At 50.1% G+C, this 26,262-nt stretch overlaps 1 protein-coding gene across 1 annotated transcript in view; it reads left to right on the top strand.

Annotated features, from left to right (window-relative positions):
- The window catches only part of LOC139372779 (tRNA isopentenyltransferase 1), an 84,239-nt gene extending 58,251 nt beyond the window's left edge, over positions 1–25,988 (top strand). The window contains exons 4-11 of the mRNA XM_071112582.1: positions 67–221; positions 2,472–2,614; positions 2,869–2,980; positions 4,484–4,596; positions 9,750–9,827; positions 24,736–24,845; positions 24,992–25,109; positions 25,320–25,988. Of these exons, the coding sequence (XP_070968683.1) occupies positions 67–221; positions 2,472–2,614; positions 2,869–2,980; positions 4,484–4,596; positions 9,750–9,827; positions 24,736–24,845; positions 24,992–25,109; positions 25,320–25,552 (1,062 nt within the window). The 3' untranslated portion in view covers positions 25,553–25,988. The remainder of the gene's footprint in view (positions 1–66; positions 222–2,471; positions 2,615–2,868; positions 2,981–4,483; positions 4,597–9,749; positions 9,828–24,735; positions 24,846–24,991; positions 25,110–25,319) is intronic.
- The last annotated feature ends 274 nt before the right edge of the window (positions 25,989–26,262 follow it).

The raw sequence follows: 26,262 nt of genomic DNA, 5'->3' as shown, positions 1-26,262 counted from the left end.
TCTTCACTTCTCTCTACTTCTGTCCCTCTCTCTCTCTCTTTCTCTCTCTTTCTCTCTCTCTCTCAGCATGAGAATGAAGGAGAGGGGAAGAAAGGCGGGTCTCTTGATAGGAAGGCGGAGCTCGAGAAACTGGGCGGGGCTGAGCTCCACAGGAGACTGACCGAGGTCGATCCTGAAATGGCCTCCATGCTACATCCTCACGACACACGCAAGATCGCCAGGTAGGCTGGTACTACGTGTTAGCCGGGTGGGCTGGTACTGCGTGGTAGCCGGGTGGGCTGGTACTGCGTGGTAGGCTGGTACTGCGTGGTAGCCGGGTGGGCTGGTACTGCGTGTTAGCCGGGTGGGCTGGTACTGCGTGTTAGCCGGGTGGGCTGGTACTGCGTGTTAGCCGGGTGGGCTGGTACTGCGTGTTAGCCGGGTGGGCTGGTACTGCGTGGTGGGCTGGTACTGCGTGTTAGCCGGGTGGGCTGGTACTGCGTGTTAGCCGGGTGGGCTGGTACTGCGTGGTGGGCTGGTACTGCGTGTTAGCCGGGTGGGCTGGTACTGCGTGTTAGCCGGGTGGGCTGGTACTGCGTGTTAGCCGGGTGGGCTGGTACTGCGTGTTAGCCGGGTGGGCTGGTACTGCGTGTTAGCCGGGTGGGCTGCTACTGCGTGTTAGCCGGGTGGGCTGCTACTGCGTGTTAGCCGGGTGGGCTGGTACTGCGTGTTAGCCGGGTGGGTTGGTACTGCGTGTTAGCCGGGTGGGCTGGAACTGGTTGTATATTATTGACACTCTGTTCCACATCACTTATTCATGCCTGGGTGCACTGTGTGCTGTGAAGAGACAAACCTCACCCGACACAAACTGTTTCCTCCTGTCATTTCCTGTCAGTAGAGGAACAGTGTCACACACACACACACACACACAGCAGAGGAGGAGCACCCTGTGACCCAACCCTCAATCTCACAGGTTCTAGACAGGCTGTTCTGACATACTGTACCCCCTCTCTGTAAGTATGTGTGTCATAAAACACCATCCTGTCAATGAGCTGAGAGGTTGCTGAGTTTACTGGGCACAGAGTAGGCACCTGCCCCAACCCATCACATCATCTGATGACTCAGACTAGACATCAGCCCCAACCCGTCATGCCTGCCCCAACCCATCACATCATCTGATGACTCAGACTAGACATCTGCCCCAACCCATCACATCATCTGATGACTCAGACTAGACATCAGCCCCAACCCATCACATCATCTGATGACTCAGAGTAGGCACCTGCCCCAACCCATCACATCATCTGATGACTCAGACTAGACATCAGCCCCAACCATCATGTCTAGTCTGAGTCATCGGATGATATCAGCCCCAATCCATCACATCATCTGATGACTCAGACTAGACATCAGCCCCAACCCGTCACGCCTGCCCCAACCCATCACATCATCTGATGACTCAGACTAGACATCAGCCCCAACCCGTCACGCCTGCCCCAACCCATCACATCATCTGATGACTCAGACTAGACATCTGCCCCAACCCATCACATCATCTGATGACTCAGACTAGACATCAGCCCCAACCCATCACATCATCTGATGACTCAGAGTAGGCACCTGCCCCAACCCATCACATCATCTGATGACTCAGACTAGACATCAGCCCCAACCCATCACATCATCTGATGACTCAGACTAGACATCAGCCCCAACCCGTCACACCTGCCCCAACCCATCACATCATCTGATGACTCAGACTAGACATCTGCCCCAACCCATCACATCATCTGATGACTCAGACTAGACATCAGCCCCAACCCATCACATCATCTGATGACTCAGAGTAGACATCAGCCCCAACCCGTCACACCTGCCCCAACCCATCACATCATCTGATGACTCAGACTAGACATCAGCCCCAACCATCATGTCTAGTCTGAGTCATCGGATGATATCAGCCCCAATCCATCACATCATCTGATGACTCAGACTAGACATCAGCCCCAACCCGTCACGCCTGCCCCAACCCATCACATCATCTGATGACTCAGACTAGACATCAGCCCCAACCCGTCACGCCTGCCCCAACCCATCACATCATCTGATGAGTCAGAGTAGACATCTGCCTCGACCCATCACATCATCTAATGAAGCGGAATAGACACCTGCCTGACCCATCATGTCATTTAATGGCACAGGGTAGACACCAGCCCCGACCTATCACATCATCTAATGACACAGGGTAGACACCAGCCCCAACCCGTCACATCATCTGGCAGAGTAGACACCAGCCCCAACCCATCACATTTGCCCCAACCCCTCTCATCATCTGACAGAGTAGACAACAGCCCCGACCCATCACATCTAATGTCAAGAAATCTGTTGTTTTTTCCCCCCTCCATTTTGTTTTGTATTTCTATGTCCTCTTATGTTCATCTGTGAAAGAGGGCGGGACTCTCACTGTGTCCTGTTTTGATTGACACCTCTAGGAGCCTACAGGTGCATGCGGAAACAGGCGTGCCTCACAGCCATTGGTTGGAGGAGCAGAGAGGGCAGGAGGGGGGAGATGTGCTGGGGGGGCCACTGAGGTACCCAGACCCCTGTATCTTCTGGTTACATGCTGACATGGAGGGTAAGGAAACCCCCCCCCCCTTTCCCCAAAGTGTCTCATATTGTTTTCTTAGCTCAGTAAAGTGGGTGGGGGGGGGGGGGATATTCACTTGCATTGGGTTTTTGGACACAAACGCTAATAAGTTAATAAGCCTTTGTAGACAGTGGCCAAAATCATAGCTTGGGTTGCCTACAGGGTTAGGAAACCAATATGTTTTAAATGTCTAATTTGGATGCGCTACCCTTTAAACACCGACTCCCCCTGTCTGTCTTTAGCCATAGACGAGCGCTTGGACCGGCGTGTGGATCAGATGCTGTTGACAGGCCTGAAAGACGAGCTCAGAGATTTCCACTTGAGATTCAACCGGCAGAAGATTCAGGACCAGAGGTGGGTGTGGTCGTGTTGCCACGGGGTCAGATGACGCTGGGTCGTGTTGCCACGGGGTCGGATGACGCTGGGTCGTGTTGCCACGGGGTCGGATGACGCTGGGTCGTGTTGCCACGGGGTCGGATGACGCTGGGTCGTGTTGCCACGGGGTCGGATGACGCTGGGTCGTGTTGCCACGGGGTCAGATAATGCTGGGTCGTGTTGCCATGGGGTCAGATAATGCCGGGTCCTGTTGCCACGGGGTCAGATAACGCTGCGTAGGGCTGTTTCAGCCACTTATTGATTTGACCATTGATTGTGTGAGACTCTTAGGTGTGGTCACAGGGAATTGATGGCATTTTTCCTTAGGATGCTGCTCTACCCACTGACTCCCTCCTTCAGCAACCCCCCCACCTTTGACTGCGGTCACCAATCTGCAAGGTCAATCCTCATACATCCCCGCTCTCTTCTCTCTTCTTTACTTCCCCTCAAGTGTCCTCTCTTTTCTATCTCCATATCCCTTCCATTCTTCTCTCTCTTGCCCTCTACTGATGCACATCGCCTCTCTCTCTCGGGGAGGGAGGGAGAGAGGGAGGGGAGGGGTTAGGGAGAGAGGGGGGGAGTTAGGGAGAGAGTTCTATTATGGAGCCAGTGTGAGTCAGCAGATTGACACAGCTCTAGGGTGTGGCTGCTGCACTCACTCACACCACCACTGGACTGCAATAACGTAGAGCCACAATGGCATCCGGTCAGAGCTGCAGTGGCATGCAGACTGTATTGTGCTAGTACATTTAGAGATGGAAACTGAGCTCATATGATTGACACTCAATGAAACCACATTGCCTCCCCCTCTTTCTGTAGCATGCTCTTGTTCACTCTCATCAATGATTTAGAAGGAGAAATAAGGCAGAAACTCCCTTTAGCATAGTAGCAGGCAACACAGGCAAGACATGTCTCTCCCTCTCTGTCGTCGGGGGCCAGGAGATGCTTTTGAATAATTCAGGGGTAGTGTACAAGTGTACACTTCATGTAGAAGGGTATAGAATCCGATCACAACCAATGTCTCTCTCGTCAGGACCAGGGGACAACGTCTCAGCAGGCTTCACGTCTCTGTCCAGCAGCATCATGAGACTCTGTGTCCGTCTGTCTCCTGTCTCTCTGTGTCTCCCGGCCTGACCCCTACTGTGGAGTGATATGTAGAGTGATAGGGAAGGAGGGAGGTTTCAGAGAGCGTGCGATGGATTAGAGAGATGAAGACATTGCCCCTGGTTGTCTAGTCTAGCTCAAGACTGTGTGACACTGTTGTTATTTTTGGAGGACTTGATGACAATGATATGTGTAATGATACTGCTATAATCATATGTTACTACTGTTCACCACTTCCTCCCTCCCTCTCTCTCTGTCACCCCCTTGCTCAGTGTCTCCTTATCTCCTCCTTCTCTCTCTCTCTCTCTCCTCCTTTCTCCTTCTCTCTCTCCTCTCTCCTCCTCTCTCTCTCTCTCTCCTCCTCTCTCTCTGTCTCAGTCAGGACTACCAGCATGGTATATTCCAGTCTATAGGTTTTAAGGAGTTCCATGAGTACCTGACATGTCCTGATGAGACGACACAGGAGGTCCGAGAGACACTCCGGAACCAAGGTGTGTGTGTGTGTTTGAGAGACACTCCGGAACCAAGGTGTGTGTTTGAGAGACACTCCGTAACCAAGGTGTTTGTGTGTTTGAGAGACACTCCGTAACCAAGGTGTGTGTTTGTTTGAGAGACACTCCGGAACCAAGGTGTGTGTTTGAGAGACACTCCGGAACCAAGGTGTGTGTGTGTTTGAGAGACACTCCGGAACCAAGGTGTGTGTGTGTTTGAGCGACACTCCGGAACCAAGGTGTGTGTGTGTTTGAGCGACACTCCGGAACCAAGGTGTGTGTGTGTGTTTGAGAGACACTCCGGAACCAAGGTGTGTGTTTGAGTACCAGGGTTTAGGTTAGGAAGATGTGGTACCATTCATTTGACCGGAAGAATTTAAATGTACCATAAATTTACCAGACCCATGAACATTTATTCCCTAATCTGATTAGGGCGTCCAGCCACGTTTCTCACTATGACAGAAATCACTTTTTAGTTTTTTAAATAATTAATTTTAACAGAACATTCAACTAGGATGCAACATCGTGCGTCATTCTTACCGAATTCTGTTGAGCAATTTGTAGATGACATAGGCTGCGTGTCCATAAGAATATGGAAAGCTTTTTCTAAAGTAAATTGAATTAAATTTCCAAAATTATATAGTCTCATTAGCTTACTCATGTTTATTCAGAAATAAACAAAATAATTGATTTGACCACAGAGGATCATTTTAGAGGATCATTTAGCTCTAAACTGTGGTTTGTTTTAAATCGCATAGCCTTCAGTCAGAAGGACCGGTAATTTGGGCAGCGCTCGCTGCAAATACCAAGGAGACGATTTGTAGAGTTGCAACTGTCAGTGAAAAGCAGAACGATCCATCCAGACATATCGCAATATTTAAAAATACAAGCACGGAGAAACTGTTTTCGAAAGCAAATTTGCTGTAAAGAGAAGACCTTGAGAAAGACTCCCTGCTGAGTCTGCATCCTCACTGTCTCATCATTGGGTCAGGGACACTTCCTCCAGGTTAGACGGAGGTCATGTTGTATTTGTGTTCTCATAGGGCTCACATATGGATCGGACATCATTTTTATTGATCTGTTAATGTCAGCCGAGTAGGCTAGCCTGTCATGTGTGTCATATTTAAAGAAATATGCCTTTAGCTAATGTCTTTAGTCATATAAAGTCTTTAGTCATATAAAGTCTTTAGTCATATAAAGTCTTTAGTCATATAAAGTCTTTAGTCATATAAAGTGTTGTAGAATTGCATGAAATGTGATTTATAAAAGCCCAACATTATTCAAAGAAAGAGAGGAAGAAATCTGATCTGAGTTATATTATTTGCATAAATTATGAATATTCAATCCCCTCATCACATTACGAATAGTGAAGCAAAACATGCTCCATAACATGTAGTAAAAAGGTTCAGGTTTCAAGCAATTATGTGTTTTCAAAATGTACACTACCTCCAGCACATTGCAATGTTGTGTGGGACGCGCTGAGGCCTGCCTAGTCAACGTTGTGTGGGACGCGCTGAGGCCTGCCTAGTCAACGCTGTGTGGGACGTGATGAGGCCTGCCTAGTCAACGTTGTGTGGGACGCGCTGAGGCCTGCCTAGTCAACGTTGTGTGGGACGCGCTGAGGCCTGCCTAGTCAACGTTGTGTGGGACGCGCTGAGGCCTGCCTAGTCAACGCTGTGTGGGACATGCCGAAGCCTGCCTAGTCAACGTTGTGTGGGACGCGCTGAGGCCTGCCTAGTCAACGTTGTGTGGGACGCGCTGAGGCCTGCCTAGTCAACGCTGTGTGGGACGCGCTGAGGCCTGCCTAGTCAACGCTGTGTGGGACGCGCTGAGGCCTGCCTAGTCAACGCTGTGTGGGACGCGCTGAGGCCTGCCTAGTCAACGCTGTGTGGGACGTGATGAGGCCTGCCTAGTCAACGTTGTATGGGACGTGATGAGGCCTGCCTAGTTGCCTATACACTTGAAGGGGGAATGGGAAGTGCGCTTCAATTAGCAGTTGGGGAAATAACAATAGCTGCTCTTTTTAATAGTGGGCATATTTTAATTTATTTTTTATTATTATTATTTTTTACATTTGATTTGATTCAGAATTGTTGGGCAATGACTGGTCGTATTCAACCACGTTTCACTCCAGCGACGACAAACAGCTGTTGGCGCCGTGTCCTCGGCTGTCACTGGTATTTACCTCAGTCAACAGCTGTTGGCGCCGTGTCCTCGGCTCTCACTGGTATTTACCTCAGTCAACAGCTGTTGGCGCCGTGTCCTCGGCTCTCACTGGTATTTACCTCAGTCAACAGCTGTTGGCGCCGTGTCCTCGCCTCTCACTGGTATTTACCTCAGTCAACAGCTGTTGGCGCCGTGTCCTCGGCTCTCACTGGTATTTACCTCAGTCAACAGCTGTTGGCGCCGTGTCCTCGGCTCTCACTGGTATTTACCTCAGTCAACAGCTGTTGGCGCCGTGTCCTCGGCTCTCACTGGTATTTACCTCAGTCAACAGCTGTTGGCGCCGTGTCCTCGGCTCTCACTGGTATTTACCTCAGTCAACAGCTGTTGGCGCCGTGTCCTCGGCTCTCACTGGTATTTACCTCAGTCAACAGCTGTTGGCGCCGTGTCCTCGGCTCTCACTGGTATTTACCTCAGTCAACAGCTGTTGGCGCAGTGTCCTCGGCTCTCACTGGTATTTACCTCAGTCAACAGCTGTTGGCGCAGTGTCCTCGGCTCTCACTGGTATTTACCTCAGTCAACAGCTGTTGGTGCCGTGTCCTCGGCTCTCACTGGTATTTACCTCAGTCAACAGCTGTTGGCGCAGTGTCCTCGGCTCTCACTGGTATTTACCTCAGTCAACAGCTGTTGGCGCAGTGTCCTCGGCTCTCACTGGTATTTACCTCAGTCAACAGCTGTTGGCGCAGTGTCCTCGGCTCTCACTGGTATTTACCTCAGTCAACAGCTGTTGGTGCCGTGTCCTCGGCTCTCACTGGTATTTACCTCAGTCAACAGCTGTTGGCGCCGTGTCCTCGGCTGTCACTGGTATTTACCTCAGCCAACAGCTGTAGCCGCCGTGTCCTCGGCTGTCACTGGTATTTACCTCAGCCAACAGCTGTAGGCGCCGTGTCCTCGGCTCTCACTGGTATTTACCTCAGCCAACAGCTGTAGGCGCCGTGTCCTCGGCTCTCACTGGTATTTACCTCAGTCTACAGCTGTTGGCGCCGTGTCCTCGGCTGTCACTGGTATTTACCTCAGTCAACAGCTGTTGGCGCCATGTCCTCGGCTCTCACTACAGACACTGGTATTTACCTCAGTCAACAGCTGTTGGCGCCGTGTCCTCGGCTCTCACTGATATTTACCTCAGTCAACAGCTGTTGGCGCCGTGTCCTCGGCTCTCACTACAGACACTGGTATTTACCTCAGTCAACAGCTGTTGGCGCCGTGTCCTCGGCTCTCACTGGTATTTACCTCAGTCAACAGCTGTTGGCGTCGTGTCCTTGGCTCTCACTACAGACACTGGTATTTACCTCAGCCAACAGCTGTTGGCGCCGTCTCCTCGGCTCTCACTGGTATTTACCTCAGTCAACAGCTGTTGGCACCGTGTCCTCGGCTCTCACTACAGACACTGGTATTTACCTCAGCCAACAGCTGTTGGCGCCGTCTCCTCGGCTCTCACTGGTATTTACCTCAGTCAACAGCTGTTGGCGTCGTGTCCTCGGCTCTCACTACAGACACTGGTATTTACCTCAGCCAACAGCTGTTGGCGCCGTCTCCTCGGCTCTCACTGGTATTTACCTCAGTCAACAGCTGTTGGCGCCGTGTCCTCGGCTCTCACTGGTATTTACCTCAGCCAACAGCTGTTGGCGCCGTCTCCTCGGCTCTCACTGGTATTTACCTCAGTCAACAGCTGTTGGCGCCGTGTCCTCGGCTCTCACTGGTATTTACCTCAGTCAACAGCTGTTGGCGTCGTGTCCTCGGCTCTCACTACAGACACTGGTATTTACCTCAGCCAACAGCTGTTGGCGCCGTCTCCTCGGCTCTCACTGGTATTTACCTCAGTCAACAGCTGTTGGTGCCGTGTCCTCGGCTCTCACTACAGACACTGGTATTTACCTCAGTCAACAGCTGTTGGCGCCGTGTCCTCGGCTCTCACTGGTATTTACCTCAGTCAACAGCTGTTGGCGCCGTGTCCTCGGCTCTCACTGGTATTTACCTCAATCAACAGCTGTTGGCGCCGTGTCCTTGGCTCTCACTACAGACACTGGTATTTACCTCAGCCAACAGCTGTTGGCGCCGTGTCCTCGGCTCTCACTGGTATTTACCTCAGTCAACAGCTGTTGGCGCCGTGTCCTTGGCTCTCACTACAGACACTGGTATTTACCTCAGTCAACAGCTGTTGGTGCCGTGTCCTCGGCTCTCACTACAGACACTGGTATTTACCTCAGCCAACAGCTGTTGGCGCCGTCTCCTCGGCTCTCACTGGTATTTACCTCAGTCAACAGCTGTTGGTGCCGTGTCCTCGGCTCTCACTACAGACACTGGTATTTACCTCAGCCAACAGCTGTTGGCGCCGTCTCCTCGGCTCTCACTGGTATTTACCTCAGTCAACAGCTGTTGGTGCCGTGTCCTTGGCTCTCACTACAGACACTGGTATTTACCTCAGTCAACAGCTGTTGGTGCCGTGTCCTCGGCTCTCACTACAGACACTGGTATTTACCTCAGCCAACAGCTGTTGGCGCCGTGTCCTCGGCTCTCACTGGTATTTACCTCAATCAACAGCTGTTGGCGCCGTGTCCTTGGCTCTCACTACAGACACTGGTATTTACCTTTAGCCAACAGCTGTTGGCGCCGTCTCCTCGGCTCTCACTGGTATTTACCTCAGTCAACAGCTGTTGGCGCCGTGTCCTCGGCTCTCACTGGTATTTACCTCAGTCAACAGCTGTTGGTGCCGTGTCCTTGGCTCTCACTACAGACACTGGTATTTACCTCAGTCAACAGGCTGAAAAGCTTTTATTTTTGTAATGGAATTTAGTATTATTTATCAGCTTTTCATTTTGGGGGTTTGGGGCAAATACCGGCTATTACCAGCTAACGGAAGCCTGTGTGTGTGTGTGGTGTGTGTGTGTGTGTGTATGAGATTTAATGGGCTGAATCTCTTTCTCTCTCAGGTGTAGAGAATCTGAAGATGGCTACGAGACGGTACGCCAGGAAACAGAACAAATGGGTCCGTAATCGCTTCCTCAAGAGTGAGTCCCTCTCTCCGCCCCTCTCTCCGCCCCTCTCTCTGTCCCTCTCTCCGTCCCTCAGTCTGTCCCTCTCTCCGTTTTATTTCACCTTTTATTTAACCAGGGAGGCCAGTTGAGAACAAGTTCTCATTTACAACTGCGACCTGGCCAAGATAAAGCAAAGCAGTGCGACAAAAACAACAACTCAGAGTTACACGTGGGATAAACAAACGTACAGTCAATAACACAATAGAAAAGTTTATATACAGTGGGTTCAAATAAAGTAAGGCAATAAATAGGCCATAGTAGCGAAGTAATTACAATTTAGCAGATTAACACTGGAGTGATACACGTGCAGATGAGGATGTGCAAGTTGAAATACTGGTTTGCAAAAGAGCAGAAAAAAAACAAATATAGGATGAGGTAGGTTGGATCGGCTATTTACAGATGGGCTGTGTACAGCTACATCGATCGGTAAACTGCTCTGACAGCCGACACACAATCACACACAGCCAATGAAACACTCCCAACAGCACACCCCCTATTGAGGAGAGGAGAGGAGAGACCTGTAACCTTTCCAGACGTGGTTGTAGGGGTTACTTGAAGTGTCTAGGCTCCTATTTGGGTAGGGTTGGGCATCCATTCATTCGATGTACGTGAAATGCCTCAGGGATTGGACCTAAGGGGGTAGGGTCTAGGGTTTGAGTGGGGGATTGGGCTGCCAGACAGCCTGAAGCACTTCTGACCTGCACTAACCCCTTAGCCTTGATCCTTGATCCCCCACCTGTCTCCACCGCTTGTCTCTTCCTCCACCCTCGTCTTCCTCCAGTCCTAATCCTGTTAGGACAGAAGTGGCTTAAACCTCCTCACCTCTCTGTCTGACCTCAGTGGCCTGCGCCAGATGGATAGACTGTGTGTTCGTTGCGTGAGAGTGTGTGTCTGAGAGAGACTGTGTGACTGTCTGTCTTTGTGTGTGTATGTGAGGCTGTGTGTGAGAGTGACAGAGACTGTCTGCGTGAGAGCGACTATTTGTGTGAGAGACGGTGTGTGTGTGTCCACATTGCCTGGGTGTCTGCTTGTCTGGCTTATCTGCTTATCTTTGCCTTGGTGCTTAGTTCCAAGCTTTCTTCTCCGTGACGATGGTCAATCAACATCGGTAATGAAGGCCTCCGCTGAGGGCCAGACGATGTTTGCCAATCATGATACTTCCCAGAGTGTTAGACTGGCTTGGTTAACTACTAAGGCTGTAACTATTCCAGTATCGCAATATTTTTTTGTCCATGGCAAACAGAATGCAGACTCTCTTTAGTCCTTTCGTTACTATTATATTTAACCTTTTATTTTAACTAAGTCAGTTAAGAAGAAATTCTTATTTTACAATGACGGCCTAACCCGGCCAAACCCTACCCCGGCCAAACCCTACCCCGGCCAAACCCTAATGCGGACGAAGCCTACCCCGGCCAAACCCTAACGCGGACGAAGCCTACCCCGGCCAAACCCTAACGCGGACGAAGCCTACCCCGGCCAAACCCTAACGCGGACGAAGCCTACCCCGGCCAAACCCTAACGCGGACGAAGCCTACCCCGGCCAAACCCTAACGCGGACGAAGCCTACCCCGGCCAAACCCTAACGCGGACGAAGCCTACCCCGGCCAAACCCTAACGCGGACGAAGCCTACCCCGGCCAAACCCTAACGCGGACGAAGCCTACCCCGGCCAAACCCTAACGCGGACGAAGCCTACCCCGGCCAAACCCTAACGCGGACGAAGCCTACCCCGGCCAAACCCTAACGCGGACGAAGCCTACCCCGGCCAAACCCTAACGCGGACGAAGCCTACCCCGGCCAAACCCTAACGCGGACGAAGCCTACCCCGGCCAAACCCTAACGCGGACGAAGCCTACCCCGGCCAAACCCTAACGCGGACGAAGCCTGCCCCGGCCAAACGCGGACGAAGCCTGCCCCGGCCAAACGCGGACGAAGCCTGCCCCGGCCAAACGCGGACGAAGCCTGCCCCGGCCAAACGCGGACGAAGCCTGCCCCGGCCAAACGCGGACGAAGCCTGCCCCGGCCAAACGCGGACGAAGCCTGCCCCGGCCAAACGCGGACGAAGCCTGCCCCGGCCAAACGCGGACGAAGCCTGCCCCGGCCAAACGCGGACGAAGCCTGCCCCGGCCAAACGCGGACGAAGCCTGCCCCGGCCAAACGCGGACGAAGCCTGCCCCGGCCAAACGCGGGCGAAGCCTGCCCCGGCCAAACGCGGGCGAAGCCTGCCCCGGCCAAACGCGGGCGAAGCCTGCCCCGACCAAACGCGGGCGAAGACGAAGCTGGGCCAATTGTGCTCCGCCGCTGTGGGACTTCCAATCACGGCCGGTTGTGAATCAGCCTAGAATCGAACCAGGGTCTGTAGTGCCTCATCTAGCACTCAGTCGCAGTGCCTTAGACCGCTTTAAAAACCTATTGTATGTCAAATATTGTAGCTTGGAAAATACGTAAATGTGACTCGATGACAACATCATGATGTTTGTTTCCAACATTAGGGCTGTTTTCTTAAATAATTAAATCCTCTGTCATGACGTGGCCCTTTTGGGTGTATATCGTGGTGCCCCCCCCCCCCGTCTCACTCTCTCTCCCACTCAGGTTTTACAACGGTCATAAATTCCTGGTAGAAACTCTCTCGTTACTGCCATTGGGTATTGAGGGAGGGCGCCTATGGAGAACAAAGACATTCTTATTGCCAAATTTCCTAAATTTCCCCAAAATTGGAGAATTAAACAATATTTCTATTTTTGAGAATGTGGGAATGGTCCGTGGACACTTAAAACCTCTCTAGGGTAAGGGGCAGCTTTCTGAATTTTGGATGAAATGCATGCCCAAATTCAACTGCCTGCTACTCATCCCCGGAAGATAAGATATGCGTATTATTAGTAGATTTGAATAGAAAACACTCTGAAGTTTCTAAAACTGTTTGAATCGTGTCTGTGAGTATAACATAACTTATTTAGCAGGCGAAACCCAGAGGACAAACCATTCAGATTTAATTTAGAGGTCACTCTCTCTTCAATGGGCTTTCATTGGGAATCCAGATTTCTAATCGACTTTCCTGCAGTTCCTACTGCTTCCACTGGATGTCAACAGTCTTTAGAAATTGGTTGAGGTTTTTCCTTTGTGTAATGAAGAAGTACGGCCATCCAGAACGAGGGTAACTTGAAGTGGACTGTTAGATTGAAGCGCGATCACCCCGTCTTCAATTTTATTGATTATTTACGTAAAAAAATACCTAAAGTTGTATTACAAAAGTACTTTGAAATGTTTTGGCAAAGTTTACAGGTAACTTTTGAGATATTTTGTAGCGAGTTGGAACTGGTGTTTTTCTGGATCAAACGCGCCAAATAAATGGACATTTTGGATATATATCGATGGAACTAATCGAACAAAATGACAATTTGTGATGTTTATGGGACATATTGGAGTGCCAACAGAAGAAGATTGTCAAAGATAAGGCATGAATTATATCTTTATTTCTGCGTTTTGTGTCGCGCCTGCAGGGTTGAAATATGCTTCTCTCTCTTTGTTTACTATGGCGCTATCCTCAGATAGCCTTTTTTGAAATCTGACATGTTGGCTAGATTCACAACAAGTGTAGCTTTAATTTGGTATCTTACATGGTTGATTTTTATAGTAATTTATTTTATTTTGGAGCTCTGCATTTTCATTGGCTTTTGGCCAGGTGGGACGCTACCTTCCCAGAGAGGTTAAGGACAGTCATGTCGAGTTTGTCTTGGTCTTATGAAGGACAGGAACGTTACTGTGTCTTTGGTTCCACTTCTCAATTGTGTGGTGTGTCAATTGTGTGGTGATCTGATGGTTGTATAAAATATATGATTGAATATGAAACTATTTCTGAGAAGATGTAATGTGATGTGATGTTGGCCTTCTAAATGAGATACTTGTTTAGATATAAAGTTTTAACAATTCAGTGGCCACACCCCCGTGAGCCCAGACATTACATCAGGCGTCATGGAAACGCCCTTCTTCCACAGAGTATAAAACCACTCGTGACAAAATTTACATTTTATGCCAAAGAGACCCCCACGGTAAGCCGGATGTCTCGAATGGTTAAGAAATCTACAAACTAGAGTCAAGATAACGGGCGGGACGAGGTCCCGACATTGGAATGGCTATCACTCTAGAGACCAAAATATGCTGGTTGACGCTTGTGTGTGTGAAGTGGTTATAAACTACAAGTCGACCAAAGGACAAGACCAGAAAACGTGGAGATCATTCCCACATTGACTAAGAAATCTACAAACGTAAGAAGAATGATTCAGGCTGCAGCTTTTTAAGGACTTTAGTCTGGTAAACGCAGCCGGTTGAATGACCAAATGGTAACGCTGACGTGTCCATTATAACAAGCTACAAAACTACGAAATACTTTAATCTCTGGCTGACAAACCAGAGACTTTCTGTCAACAATCTATCCAGGAGACGGACCGGAGACTTTCTGTCAACAATCTATCCAGGAGACGGACCGGAGACTTTCTGTCAACAATCTATCCAGGAGACGGACCGGAGACTTTCTGTCAACAATCTATCCAGGAGACGGACCGGAGACTTTCTGTCAACAATCTATCCAGGTGACAGACCGGAGACTTTCTGTCAACAATCTATCCAGGAGACGGACCGGAGACGGATCGCGGAGACGGGACAACAAAGGCACTTACACTCGTAAATATGAAAATTTAAATTTTATTTTCGAATCGGCGGCTGTTCATGTTAAAAGTATTAGCATTTTGCGAGTGTCGTTATCAACTGTATTCTAGTGAATCCTCTCTGAGTTTCCCGCTCTTTTCCTGTCCCCGCCCCTTTCCTTTGTCTACCAAGCCGTAATATCGGTTTCATCAACTAGGGACTTCAGTCCCTCAGTCTGTCCCTCTCTCCGTCCCTCTCTCCGCCCCTCTCTCCGCCCCTCTCTCCGCCCCTCTCTCCGCCCCTCTCTCCGCCCCTCTCTCCGTCCCTCTCTCCGTCCCTCTCTCCGTCCCTCTCTCCGTCCCTCTCTCCGTCCCTCTCTCCGTCCCTCTCTCCGTCCCTCTCTCCGTCCCTCTCTCCGTCCCTCTCTCCGTCCCTCTCTCCGTCCCTCTCTCCGTCCCTCTCTCCGTCCCTCTCTCTGTCCCCCTCTCTGTCCCCCTCTCCGTCCCTCTCTCCGTAACCAATTCTATGAGCTATTGTGTGTATTTTGCTATTGTGTGTGTGTATACAATTTGTATATCGCTGATTCATGATCTATGCTAGGGGTTCGTACAGATATCCAAGGGTTTGCGACATTCAGAATGTGACTGAGGTAATAACACATTAATAGAAGACCGTAATCGATAAGATGTGAAAATATCTGTAGAGTTATATTTGGGAAATTGACGCCATAAACATGTTTCCGTGATGCCCACCGACTTCCGGGGTAATTACTCTTCTGTGATTCGTTGAATAATTATACATAAATTATGGTATAATTAATATTATAATGATATATTATACAGAATTGATTTGATAATATACGATCTTCACATTTTAACGATAGTCAACGCTACGACACCTCCACTGAGGTGAGGAGATACTGTGGATGTGCTGGCCTGCCCGGTGTGTTAGGCTGCTTTGATCCAGTCAGCAACCTCTCTTAATTAAATCTCCTTTTTCTAAGCTCCCTGACTATCCGGATTCATCCGTCAACAAGACGTCAGTCATTTTTAATGATGATGATGATGGTGGATGAACACGAAGTTACTACTGATCCCCCAAAGGAAGTCATTATGTTTACCAGAGTGCTAGGCTGGTTTCTGATAGGCTCATGTAGAGTTAGCTTCCTTTCTCAATGTCCAATCCCCTTCACCGAGTTCTTTTAGCGTCACTGGTGACAACTTTATCTGGAGTCATTAGATGGAGTCATTAGATGGAGTCATTAGATGGAGTCATTAGATGGAGTCATTAGATGGAGTCATTAGATGGAGTCATTAGATGGAGTCATTAGATGGAGTCATTAGATGGAGTCATTTAGATGGAGTCATTAGATGGAGTCATTTAGATGGAGTCATTTAGATGGAGTCATTAGATGGAGTCATTAGATGGAGTCATTAGATGGAGTCATTTAGATGGAGTCATTTAGATGGAGTCATTTAGATGGAGTCATTTAGATGGAGTCATTAGATTACTTTCACCCCTGTGTCTATATGTCTCCCTGGTAACGTCACCTCCTACGTGCGAATTTGATGAATGGAAACAAACAGCTCTTAAAACGCTACATGTTTACAACTTTACTCAACTACACTGAACAAACATTTTAATGCAAGATGCAACAAATTCAACTTTTTATTTTTTTTACTGAGTTTAAAAGTTCATACAAGAAAATCTGTCAATTGAAATTAATGAATTATTATTAAATTAATGTATTATTATTAAATTAATGAATTATTATTAAATTAATGAATTATTATATATATTATTTGGCCCGAATCTATGGATTTCATTTGACTGGGAATACAGATATGCATCTGTTGGTCTCAGATACCTTAGGAGTGGACCTTAGGAGTGGACCTTAGGAGTGGACCTTAGGAGTGGATCAGAACCAGTTCTGCTGTCTGACCACCATTTTGCCTCACGCAGCGTGACACATCTCCTTCACGTAGAGTTGATCACACTTGATTGTGGCCTGTGTATTGTTGTCACGACGTTGCTGGATATTGGCGGGAACTGTAGCATGCTCAACGGGTGACATGTCTGGTGAGGATGCAGGCCATGGAAGAACATGTTCAGCTTCCAGGAATTGTGTACCGATCCTTGCGACATTGGAGACGTGCATTATCACGCTGAAACATGAGGTGATGGCGGCGGATGAATGGCACGACAATGGGCCTCAGGATCTCGTCACGGTATCTCTGTGCTGTCAAATGGCCCTTGATTAAATTGCAATTGTGTTTGTTGTCTGTAGCTTATGCCCCATACCATAACACCACCGCCGCCAATGGGGCACTCTGTTCACAACATTGACATCAGCAAACTGCTCACCCCACACAACGCCATATACGCTGTCTGGCATCTGTAGTTGAAACCGGCATTCGTCTGTGAAGAGCACACTTCCGGCGTGCCAGTGACCATCGAAGGTGAACATTTGCTCACTGAATTCGGTTACGACACCAAACTGCAGCCAGGTCAAGACCCTGGTGTGGACGACGAGCATGCAGGCTTCCCTGAGGTGGATTCTGACCGTTTGTACAGAAATTCTTTGTTTGTGCAAAACTACAGTTTCATCAGCTGTCCCGATGGCTGGTCTCAGACTTCCCGCAGGGGAAGAAGCCTGATGTGGAGGTCCTGGGCTGGTGTGGTTACACGTGGTCTGTGGTTGTGGAGGTCCTGGGCTGGCGTGGTTACACGTCGTCTGTGGTTGTGGAGGTCCTGGGCTGGTGTGGTTACATGTGTTCTGCTGCTGTGAGACCGGTTGGCTGTACTGCCAAATTCTCTAAAACGACATTGGAGGAGGCTTGTAGTAGAGAAATGAACATTCAATTCTATGGCAACAGCTCTGCTGCACATTCCTGCAGTCAGCGCGCCAATTGCACGCTCCCTCAACTTGAGACATCTGTGGCATTGTGTTGTTGTGACTAAACAGTACATTTTAAAGTGGCCTTTTAATGTCCCCAGCACAAGGTGCACCTGTGTAGTGATCATGCTGTTCAATCAGCTTCTTGATATGCCACACCTGTCAGGTGGATGGATTATCTTGGCAAAGGAGAAATGCTCACTAGCAGGGATGTAAACAAATTTGAACAATATTTTATTACGTTTGTGTTTTAGTTAAGTGTAACACAGCCTAATATTGTGCAAGCCATTTGACTAACGTTTGAATGCTGAAGGTGATGTGAATATGTGCCAGATCAGGAATAGGCCTCTCATTGGTCAGCGTGTGAAGCTGTGCACGGTGCTCAGTTTGAAAAAGCTACTGATACAAAAAACGATGAGAGGTATTTTTTACTTTTTGGGGGAAGATGGAAATAAAATAATTTCAGCCCCCCCCCCCCAAAGAAAAAATTGTGAACCGGCAATTTGTTAATGTTGTAAATCTATTTTCGGACTTATGCGTGCTACATTTTGGATCGGTTTTGCGGTCCCACTGACCGATGCACTCGTATCTTTAAACATCCTGGAACCGTATCGGTGAATCGTTATATCCCTAATAGATAGATGGGTACTTTATTCATTAAGTGATCGATGACGTCTAGAGTCGATTTGGTGAGGATGGTCGATGAACAGCTCCATTAGGGTTAGTGGGTTCACTCAAGGCCAGTGTTGGCCAACCATGATGTTTACCAGAGTGTTTGCATGCGCCATCACGCACATGTTGAATTTTGTCCACCCACTCCAGAAGAAATCAGGACACGCAGGTTGAATTTGGGACAGGTCGAAAAGCATTTAACATTTATGGCAATTTAGCTAGCTAGCTGTTGCTAACTAATCTGTCCTGGGATATAAACATTGGGTTGTTATTTTACCTGAAATGCACAAGGTCCTCTACTCTGACAATAATCCACAGGTAAAAGTGTTAGTTAGTTTCTAGTAATCTCTCCTCCTTCAGGCTTCTTCTTCTTCTTTGGACTTTATATGGTGGTTGGCAACCAACTTTAAGGTGCATTACCACCACCAACTGGACTGGAGTGTGGACCTCAGTTCATCTTCCAATCACCACGTGGGTATGTGCTCCTAAAAACCAATGAGATTGGAGAGGCGGGACTGGCAGCGCGTCAAGCGCCACGAATACAACCAAGTTCTATTTTAGTGCCTGGCTACACAGACCCCAGGTTAACCCAGGTCAGACCAGGTCTCGGTTAGGGTTTAACCAGGGACAAGCTTAGTTCTCACCCTCTTTCTCCTCCCTTTAAATATCACTCTCTCTTGTTTCTTTCCTCGTTCCTTATCTTCTTCCTGATGTCCTTGTCACTCATCTTCCTCTTCCCTCTTTTATATATTTCCCTCTTCTACCTTCTCCCTCCTCTTCTACCTTCAGCCCCCTCTCTTCCTCCCTCCTCTTCTACCTTCAGCCCCCTCTCTTCCTCCCTCCTCTTCTACCTTCAGCCCCCTCTCTTCCTCCCTCCTCTCTTCCTCCCTCCTCTTTTACCTTCAGCCCCCTCTCTTCCTCCCTCCTCTTCTACCTTCAGCCCCCTCTCTTCCTCCCTCCTCTTCTACCCTCAGCCCCCTCTCTTCCTCCCTCCTATTCTACCTTCAGCCCCCTCTCTTTCTCCCTCCTCTTCTACCTTCAGCACCCTCTCGTCCTCCCTCCTCTTCTACCTTCAGCCCCCTCTCGTCCTCCCTCCTCTTCTACCTTCAGCCCCCTCTCGTCCTCCCTCCTCTCTTCCTCCCTCCTCTTCTACCTTCAGCCCCGTCTTCCTCCCTCCTCTTCTACCTTCATCCCCCTCTCGTCCTCCCTCCTCTTCTACCTTCAGCCCTCTCTCTTCCTCCCTCCTCTTCTACCCTCAGCCCCCTCTCTTCCTCCCTCCTATTCTACCTTCAGCCCCCTCTCTTTCTCCCTCCTCTTCTACCTTCAGCCCCCTCTCGTCCTCCCTCCTCTTCTACCTTCAGCCCCCTCTCGTCCTCCCTCCTCTTCTACCTTCAGCCCCCCTCGTCCTCCCTCTTCTCTTCCTCCCTCCTTCTACCTTCAGCCCCCTCTCTTCCTCCCTCCTCTTCTACCTTCAGCCCCCTCTTCCTCCCTCCTCTTCTACCTTCATCCCCCTCTCGTCCTCCCTCCTCTTCTACCTTCAGCCCTCTCTCTTCCTCCCTCCTCTCTTCCTCCCTCCTCTTCTACCTTCAGCCCCCTCTTCCTCCCTCCTCTTCTACCTTCATCCCCCTCTCGTCCTCCCTCCTCTTCTACCTTCAGCCCTCTCTCTTCCTCCCTCCTCTTCTATCTTCAGCCCCCTCTCTTCCTCCCTCCTCTTCTACCCTCAGCCCCCTCTCTTCCTCCCTCCTATTCTACCTTCAGCCCCCTCTCTTTCTCCCTCCTCTTCTACCTTCAGCCCCCTCTCGTCCTCCCTCCTCTTCTACCTTCAGCCCCCTCTCGTCCTCTCTCCTCTTCTACCTTCAGCCCCCTCTCGTCCTCCCTCTTCTCTTCCTCCCTCCTTCTACCTTCAGCCCCCTCTCTTCCTCCCTCCTCTCTTCCTCACTCCTCTTCTACCTTCAGCCCCCTCTTCCTCCCTCCTACCTTCAGCCCCCTCTCTTCCTCCTTCCTCTTCTACCTTCAGCCCCCTCTCTTCCTCCCTCCTCTCTTCCTCCCTCCTCTTCTACCTTCAGCCCCCTCTTCCTCCCTCCTACCTTCAGCCCCCTCTCTTTCTCCCTCCTCTCTTCCTCCCTCCTTCTACCTTCAGCCCCCTCTCTTCCTCCCTCCTCTTCTACCTTCAGCCCCCTCTTCCTCCCACCTACCTTCAGCCCCCTCTCTTCCTCCCTCCTACCTTCAGCCCCCTCTCTTCCTCCCTCCTCTTCTACCTTCAGCCCCCTCTTCCTCCCTCCTACCTTCAGCCCCCTCTTCCTCCCTCCTACCTTCAGCCCCCTCTCTTCCTCCCTCCTCTTCTACCTTCAGCCCCCTCTTCCTCCCACCTACCTTCAGCCCCCTCTCTTCCTCCCTCCTACCTTCAGCCCCCTCTCTTCCTCCCTCCTACCTTCAGCCCCCTCTTACTCCCTCCTACCTTCAGCCCCCTCTTCCTCCCTCCTCTTCTACCTTCAGCCCCCTCTTCCTCCATCCTCTTATACCTTCAGCCCCCTCTTCCTCCATCCTCTTATACCTTCAGCCCCCTCTTCCTCCCTCCTCTTCTACCTTCAGCCCCCTCTTCCTCCCTCCTCTTCTACCTTCAGCCCCCTCTTCCTCCCTCCTCTTCTACCTTCAGCCCCCTCTCGTCCTCCCTCCTACCTTCAGCCCCCTCTCGTCCTCTAGTCCTCCCTCCTCTCTTCCGCTCTTCTCTTCCTCCCTCTCTCTTCCGCTCTTCTCTTCCTCCCTCCTCTCTTCCGCTCTTCTCTTCCTCCCTCCTCTCTTCCGCTCTTCTCTTCCTCCCTCTTCTACCTTCAGCCCCCTCTCGTCCTCCCTCCTCTTCAACCTTCAGCCCCCTCTCTTCCTCCCTCCTACCTTCAGCCCCCTCTCGTCCTCCCTCCTACCTTCAGCCCCCTCTCGTCCTCCCTCCTCTTCTACCTTCAGCCCCCTCTCGTCCTCCCTCCTCTTCTACCTTCAGCCCCCTCTCGTCCTCCCTCCTCTTCTACCTTCAGCCCCCTCTCGTCCTCCCTCCTCTTCTCTCTCTTACTCACACACACCACACACACGTGAGAGACAGATGACTCTGGGCCATTTGTTGTAACAGGTGTGCTACTGTTTCTCCACACACGCACACGCAAACAAACCACTTAAGTCACCAAACAAGGACACACACACACACACAGCAGCTGTCAGATGTGGTTCAGTCTTTGATACGTCCCTTGTGTTGGAGTGGAACTGATACCCCTCTGAGACAGACGTGGAGGGTGATAGTGTGTGTGCCACAGGGTAAGGTACCCCTCTCTTTGTCCCTCCCTCCCTCATCCCCCTTTCACAGCAGTCAGGCAGAGTAAGATTTCAGACAGATTGTAAAACAGTCATCTGGCAACGAGAGAGAGAGAGAGAGAGAGAGAGAGAGAGAGAGAGAGAGAGAGAGAGAGAGAGAGAGAGAGAGAGAGAGAGAGAGAGAGAGAGAGAGAGAGAGAGAGAGAGAGAGAGAGAGAGAGAGAGAGAGAGAGAGAGAGAGAGAGAGAGAGAGAGAGAGAGAGAGAGAGAGAGAGAGAGAGAGAGAGAGAGAGAGAGAGAGAGAGAGAGAGAGAGAGAGAGAGAGAGAGAGAGAGAGAGAGAGAGAGAGAGAGAGAGAGAGAGAGAGAGAGAGAGAGAGAGAGAGAGAGAGAGAGAGAGAGAGAGAGAGAGAGAGAGAGCACTACATAGGGTGTGCTGTACATATCCCAGGTGCTCTGCTCCTCCCACCTGCTGTCTGTTCTGTTGTGACAGCAACTTTAAACCCAACACAAACCGTCTCTAAAGGCAAACCTGAGTCTGATTTTTAACAGTTGGCAAGCAGGGAAGTGAGCTACAGCGTCACCCTGTCAGCGAACACATTGTTTAGAGACAGGTGTGGGCATAGGAGACGCCTCGTAGAGTAGTTCAATCGAGAAGAGAGAGACGTTTTGGTCGTGATAAGATTAACCGTTTGCTTCTCCCATAACACAAGTTGTTATGGTATCGCATAACGTGACGTGTTCAATAGTTGCACAGTGGCAGTTAATGTTTTGAATTTGAACAGTGACTGGTCAGAACGACGCGGGGGGGGGGGGGGGGGGGGGCAGTAGGTCACTAAAGAAAGGAGGTATTGGTTGTGAAAAGGTATGTCCACCATTGTTCCACAAACACTGCTGTTGAATAGACGATTGCTTTCGTTGTAAAGGAATGAGGTTAGGTAAATGTTGATGACTCTTGTGCCTCTATTAAAAACATCCTTTATATGAGGACTTAAAATAGATTGATTTGATTTTTTTTATGATATAGAGGGACTCTCCCAGTCTGACAGAAAACAATGACAATATATATCATGTAAAGGTAGTTTGACTGTCTTTTCCACCAGAAACCGTAGGTGTGTGTGTGTGGGCGATTAAACCAAAATTAAGGTTAAGGTGATCGGCCGACCCCTCCCCCCGCGGTTAAGGTGATCGATGTCTCTGCTACGCGCTAGGCATCTGTCTCTGCTACGCGCTAGGCATCTGTCTCTGCTACGCGCTAGGCATCTGTCTCTGCTACGCGCTAGGCATCTGTCTCTGCTACGCGCTAGGCATCTGTCTCTGCTACGCGCTAGGCATCTGTCTCTGCTACGCGCTAGGCATCTGTCTCTGCTACGCGCTAGGCATCTGTCTCTGCTACGCGCTAGGCATCTGTCTCTGCTACGCGCTAGGCATCTGTCTCTGCTACGCGCTAGGCATCTGTCTCTGCTACGCGCTAGGCATCTGTCTCTGCTACGCGCTAGGCATCTGTCTCTGCTACGCGCTAGGCATCTGTCTCTGCTACGCGCTAGGCATCTGTCTCTGCTACGCGCTAGGCATCTGTCTCTGCTACGCGCTAGGCATCTGTCTCTGCTACGCGCTAGGCATCTGTCTCTGCTACGCGCTAGGCATCTGTCTCTGCTACGCGCTAGGCATCTGTCTCTGCTACGCGCTAGGCATCTGTCTCTGCTACGCGCTAGGCATCGGTCTCTGCTACGCGCTAGGCATCGGTCTCTGCTACGCGCTAGGCATCTGTCTCTGCTACGCGCTAGGCATCTGTCTCTGCTACGCGCTAGGCATCTGTCTCTGCTACGCGCTAGGCATCTGTCTCTGCTACGCGCTAGGCATCTGTCTCTGCTACGCGCTAGGCATCTGTCTCTGCTACGCGCTAGGCATCTGTCTCTGCTACGCGCTAGGCATCTGTCTCTGCTACGCGCTAGGCATCTGTCTCTGCTACGCGCTAGGCATCTGTCTCTGCTACGCGCTAGGCATCTGTCTCTGCTACGCGTCTCTGCTACGCGCTAGGCATCGGTCTCTGCTACGCGCTAGGCACGCGCTAGGCATCTGTCTCTGCTACGCGCTAGGCATCTGTCTCTGCTACGCGCTAGGCATCTGTCTCTGCTACGCGCTCTCGGTCTCTGCTACGCGCTAGGCATCGGTCTCTGCTACGCGCTAGGCATCTGTCTCTGCTACGCGCTAGGCATCTGTCTCTGCTACGCGCTAGGCATCTGTCTCTGCTACGCGCTAGGCATCTGTCTCTGCTACGCGCTAGGCATCTGTCTCTGCTACGCGCTAGGCATCTGTCTCTGCTACGCGCTAGGCATCTGTCTCTGCTACGCGCTAGGCATCGGTCTCTGCTACGCGCTAGGCATCGGTCTCTGCTACGCGCTAGGCATCTATCTCTACTAGCGCTAGGCATCTGTCTCTGCTACGCGCTAGGCATCTATCTCTACTAGCGCTAGGCATCGGTCTCTGCTACGCGCTAGGCATCGGTCTCTGCTACGCGCTAGGTATCTATCTCTACTAGCGCTAGGTATCTCTGTGTATCTTCTATCCATTCAATTTTGTAAGGAGCTGGAGAGTATTCGGTAATGGGTTATGGCTTTCACTGCTCGACAGATAGAGATGTAGGGAGAGAGAGAGAGTTCTATTATGGAGCCAGTGTGAGTCAGCAGATTGACACAGCTCTAGGGTGTGGCTGCTGCACTCACACCACCACTGGACTGCAATAACGTAGAGCCACAATGGCATCCGGTCAGAGCTGCAGTGGCATGCAGACTGTATTGTGCTAGTACATTTAGAGATGGAAACTGAGCTCATATGATTGACACTCAATGAAACCACATTGCCTCCCCCTCTTTCTGTAGCATGCTCTTGTTCACTCTCATCAATGATTTAGAAGGAGAAATAAGGCAGAAACTCCCTTTAGCATAGTAGCAGGCAACACAGGCAAGACATGTCTCTCCCTCTCTGTCGTCGGGGGCCAGGTGATGCTTTTGAATCATTCAGGGGTAGTGTACAAGTGTACACTTCATAGAGAAGGGTATAGAATCCGATCACAACCGATGTCTCTCTCGTCAGGACCAGGGGACAACGTCTCAGCAGGCTTCATGTCTCTGTCCAGCAGCACCATGAGACCCTCTGAGTCTGTCTCTTTGTCTCTGTCTTCAGGACCAGGGGACAACATCTCAACAGGCTTCATGTGTCTGTCCAGTCCAGCAGCACCATGAGACCCTCTGAGTCTGTCTCTTTGTCTCTGTCTTCAGGACCAGGGGACAACATCTCAACAGGCTTCATGTCTCTGTCCAGCAGCACCATGAGACCCTCTGAGTCTGTCTCTTTGTCTCTGTCTTCAGGACCAGGGGACAACGTCCCTGCGGTGTATGGTCTGGATGTGACTGACGTGTCACAGTGGGAGGAGACTGTCCTAAGCCCAGCCCTTCTCATACTGGATAGTCTTACTAAGGTGGAAACAGTCTTTCAGTCTTTAGTCCTGATTTGTTTTGCGTCTTCTGTCAAATGTTCTGTAATGTTTGTTGAGATGGCTGAAAGTGCTTAAAATAAAGTTTGATTTGATTTTGCTCACTTCCTCTTCTTTAACTCCGCCCCCAGGGGGAGCGACCTACCGTTGAGCCAATGAGAGTGGAGGGGGCGGGGAAGAGGAACAAGCGAAGCCGTCACACCTGTGAGCTGTGTGACAAGGTGATCATTGGAGATCTGGAGTGGACAGGTGGGCAAGCGTTACGGCAACGTTCTTCCAACGTTGTGGGTTGGCATGACTGTATACAATAGGAACAACTTCGACTTGTCAGTGTTTCTGAGAAGGTTACATATAGGCATTCCTCGTGAGTCGGCGCTCAATGTCTTTGGAGTGACGTGCACCAGACTTTTATGTTCATGGAATTGAAACCTGTCTGTCTTTCTCTGTTGTTGTCTCCAGCCCATCTCAAGTCTAAAAAACACCACTATCATGTGAGGAAAAGGAGGAAGTGCGAGCCCGAACCTGAACCAGCCAGCCACCAGCCCCAGGGGACTACTCCACCTCCCACCCCTACGACAGATGGCCCTACCCTGGGTAACTCCACTACTCTAGCCCCTGGCTCAGCTGAGGCCTGTGGAGAACCAGAGTCCCCAGGTACCGGTTCTACTGAGAAAGAAGCCCCAGTTCTTTAGGAGAGGAGGTATGCTTCACTATAAGGCCCTATGATCAGTATTGCGGGTGGGACAGAAGTCAGTCTTTTTGGCCTCAGCTTGTCGGATTGACTCCTATTAAATCAGAAAGATAAAACGGAACAATCAAAGACACTTAAAAAGTAAATAAAAAAATAATGGATTATCTGAGGACAACACAGAGACGTCGGTCTCTTGACGACATCACCGCTATGACATCATCACTCCTGTCTATGACTTCAGCGTTGTTGGACTCCAAGCTCATGGATTTGGTCGGGTTTGGTTCCTTGGATTCTGAAGTGAAGTTGAATTGTGTCAGAACTCTCAAATGGAATGACAGTTGATGTTCTACAGCAGGGTTCAATAAGACCCAACCGTCTCTGTCCTCGTCAGGTAACCTGTCCAGTAAACACACTCTATGGCAACTGCTGTGTTTGTAACGAGATGTACATGTGTCTGCATTGTAATTATTATAATTAAATATACATTTTTTTTTTAATATGACTTCAGTTGTGTTTGAATGACCAGACAAACATGACATCATTTAATAGTTTTGTTATGAGCGAAGTGGGATTTGTACCTTCAGTGGGATTTGTACCTTCAGTGGGACATCTTAGGAGTTTAAAGTACTGTGTTTTCACTGATTCTAGCCACTGTGTTACTATGCTGAACCAAAACTATCAACGCAACAATGTCAACCATTTTACTGAGTT

This window comes from Oncorhynchus clarkii, chromosome 18 (genome assembly GCF_045791955.1).
Source record: "Oncorhynchus clarkii lewisi isolate Uvic-CL-2024 chromosome 18, UVic_Ocla_1.0, whole genome shotgun sequence".
Taxonomy (NCBI): domain Eukaryota; kingdom Metazoa; phylum Chordata; class Actinopteri; order Salmoniformes; family Salmonidae; genus Oncorhynchus; species Oncorhynchus clarkii.
The sequence above is the reverse complement of the archived record's forward strand: the minus strand, read 5'-3'. Positions and strand labels throughout refer to the sequence as shown.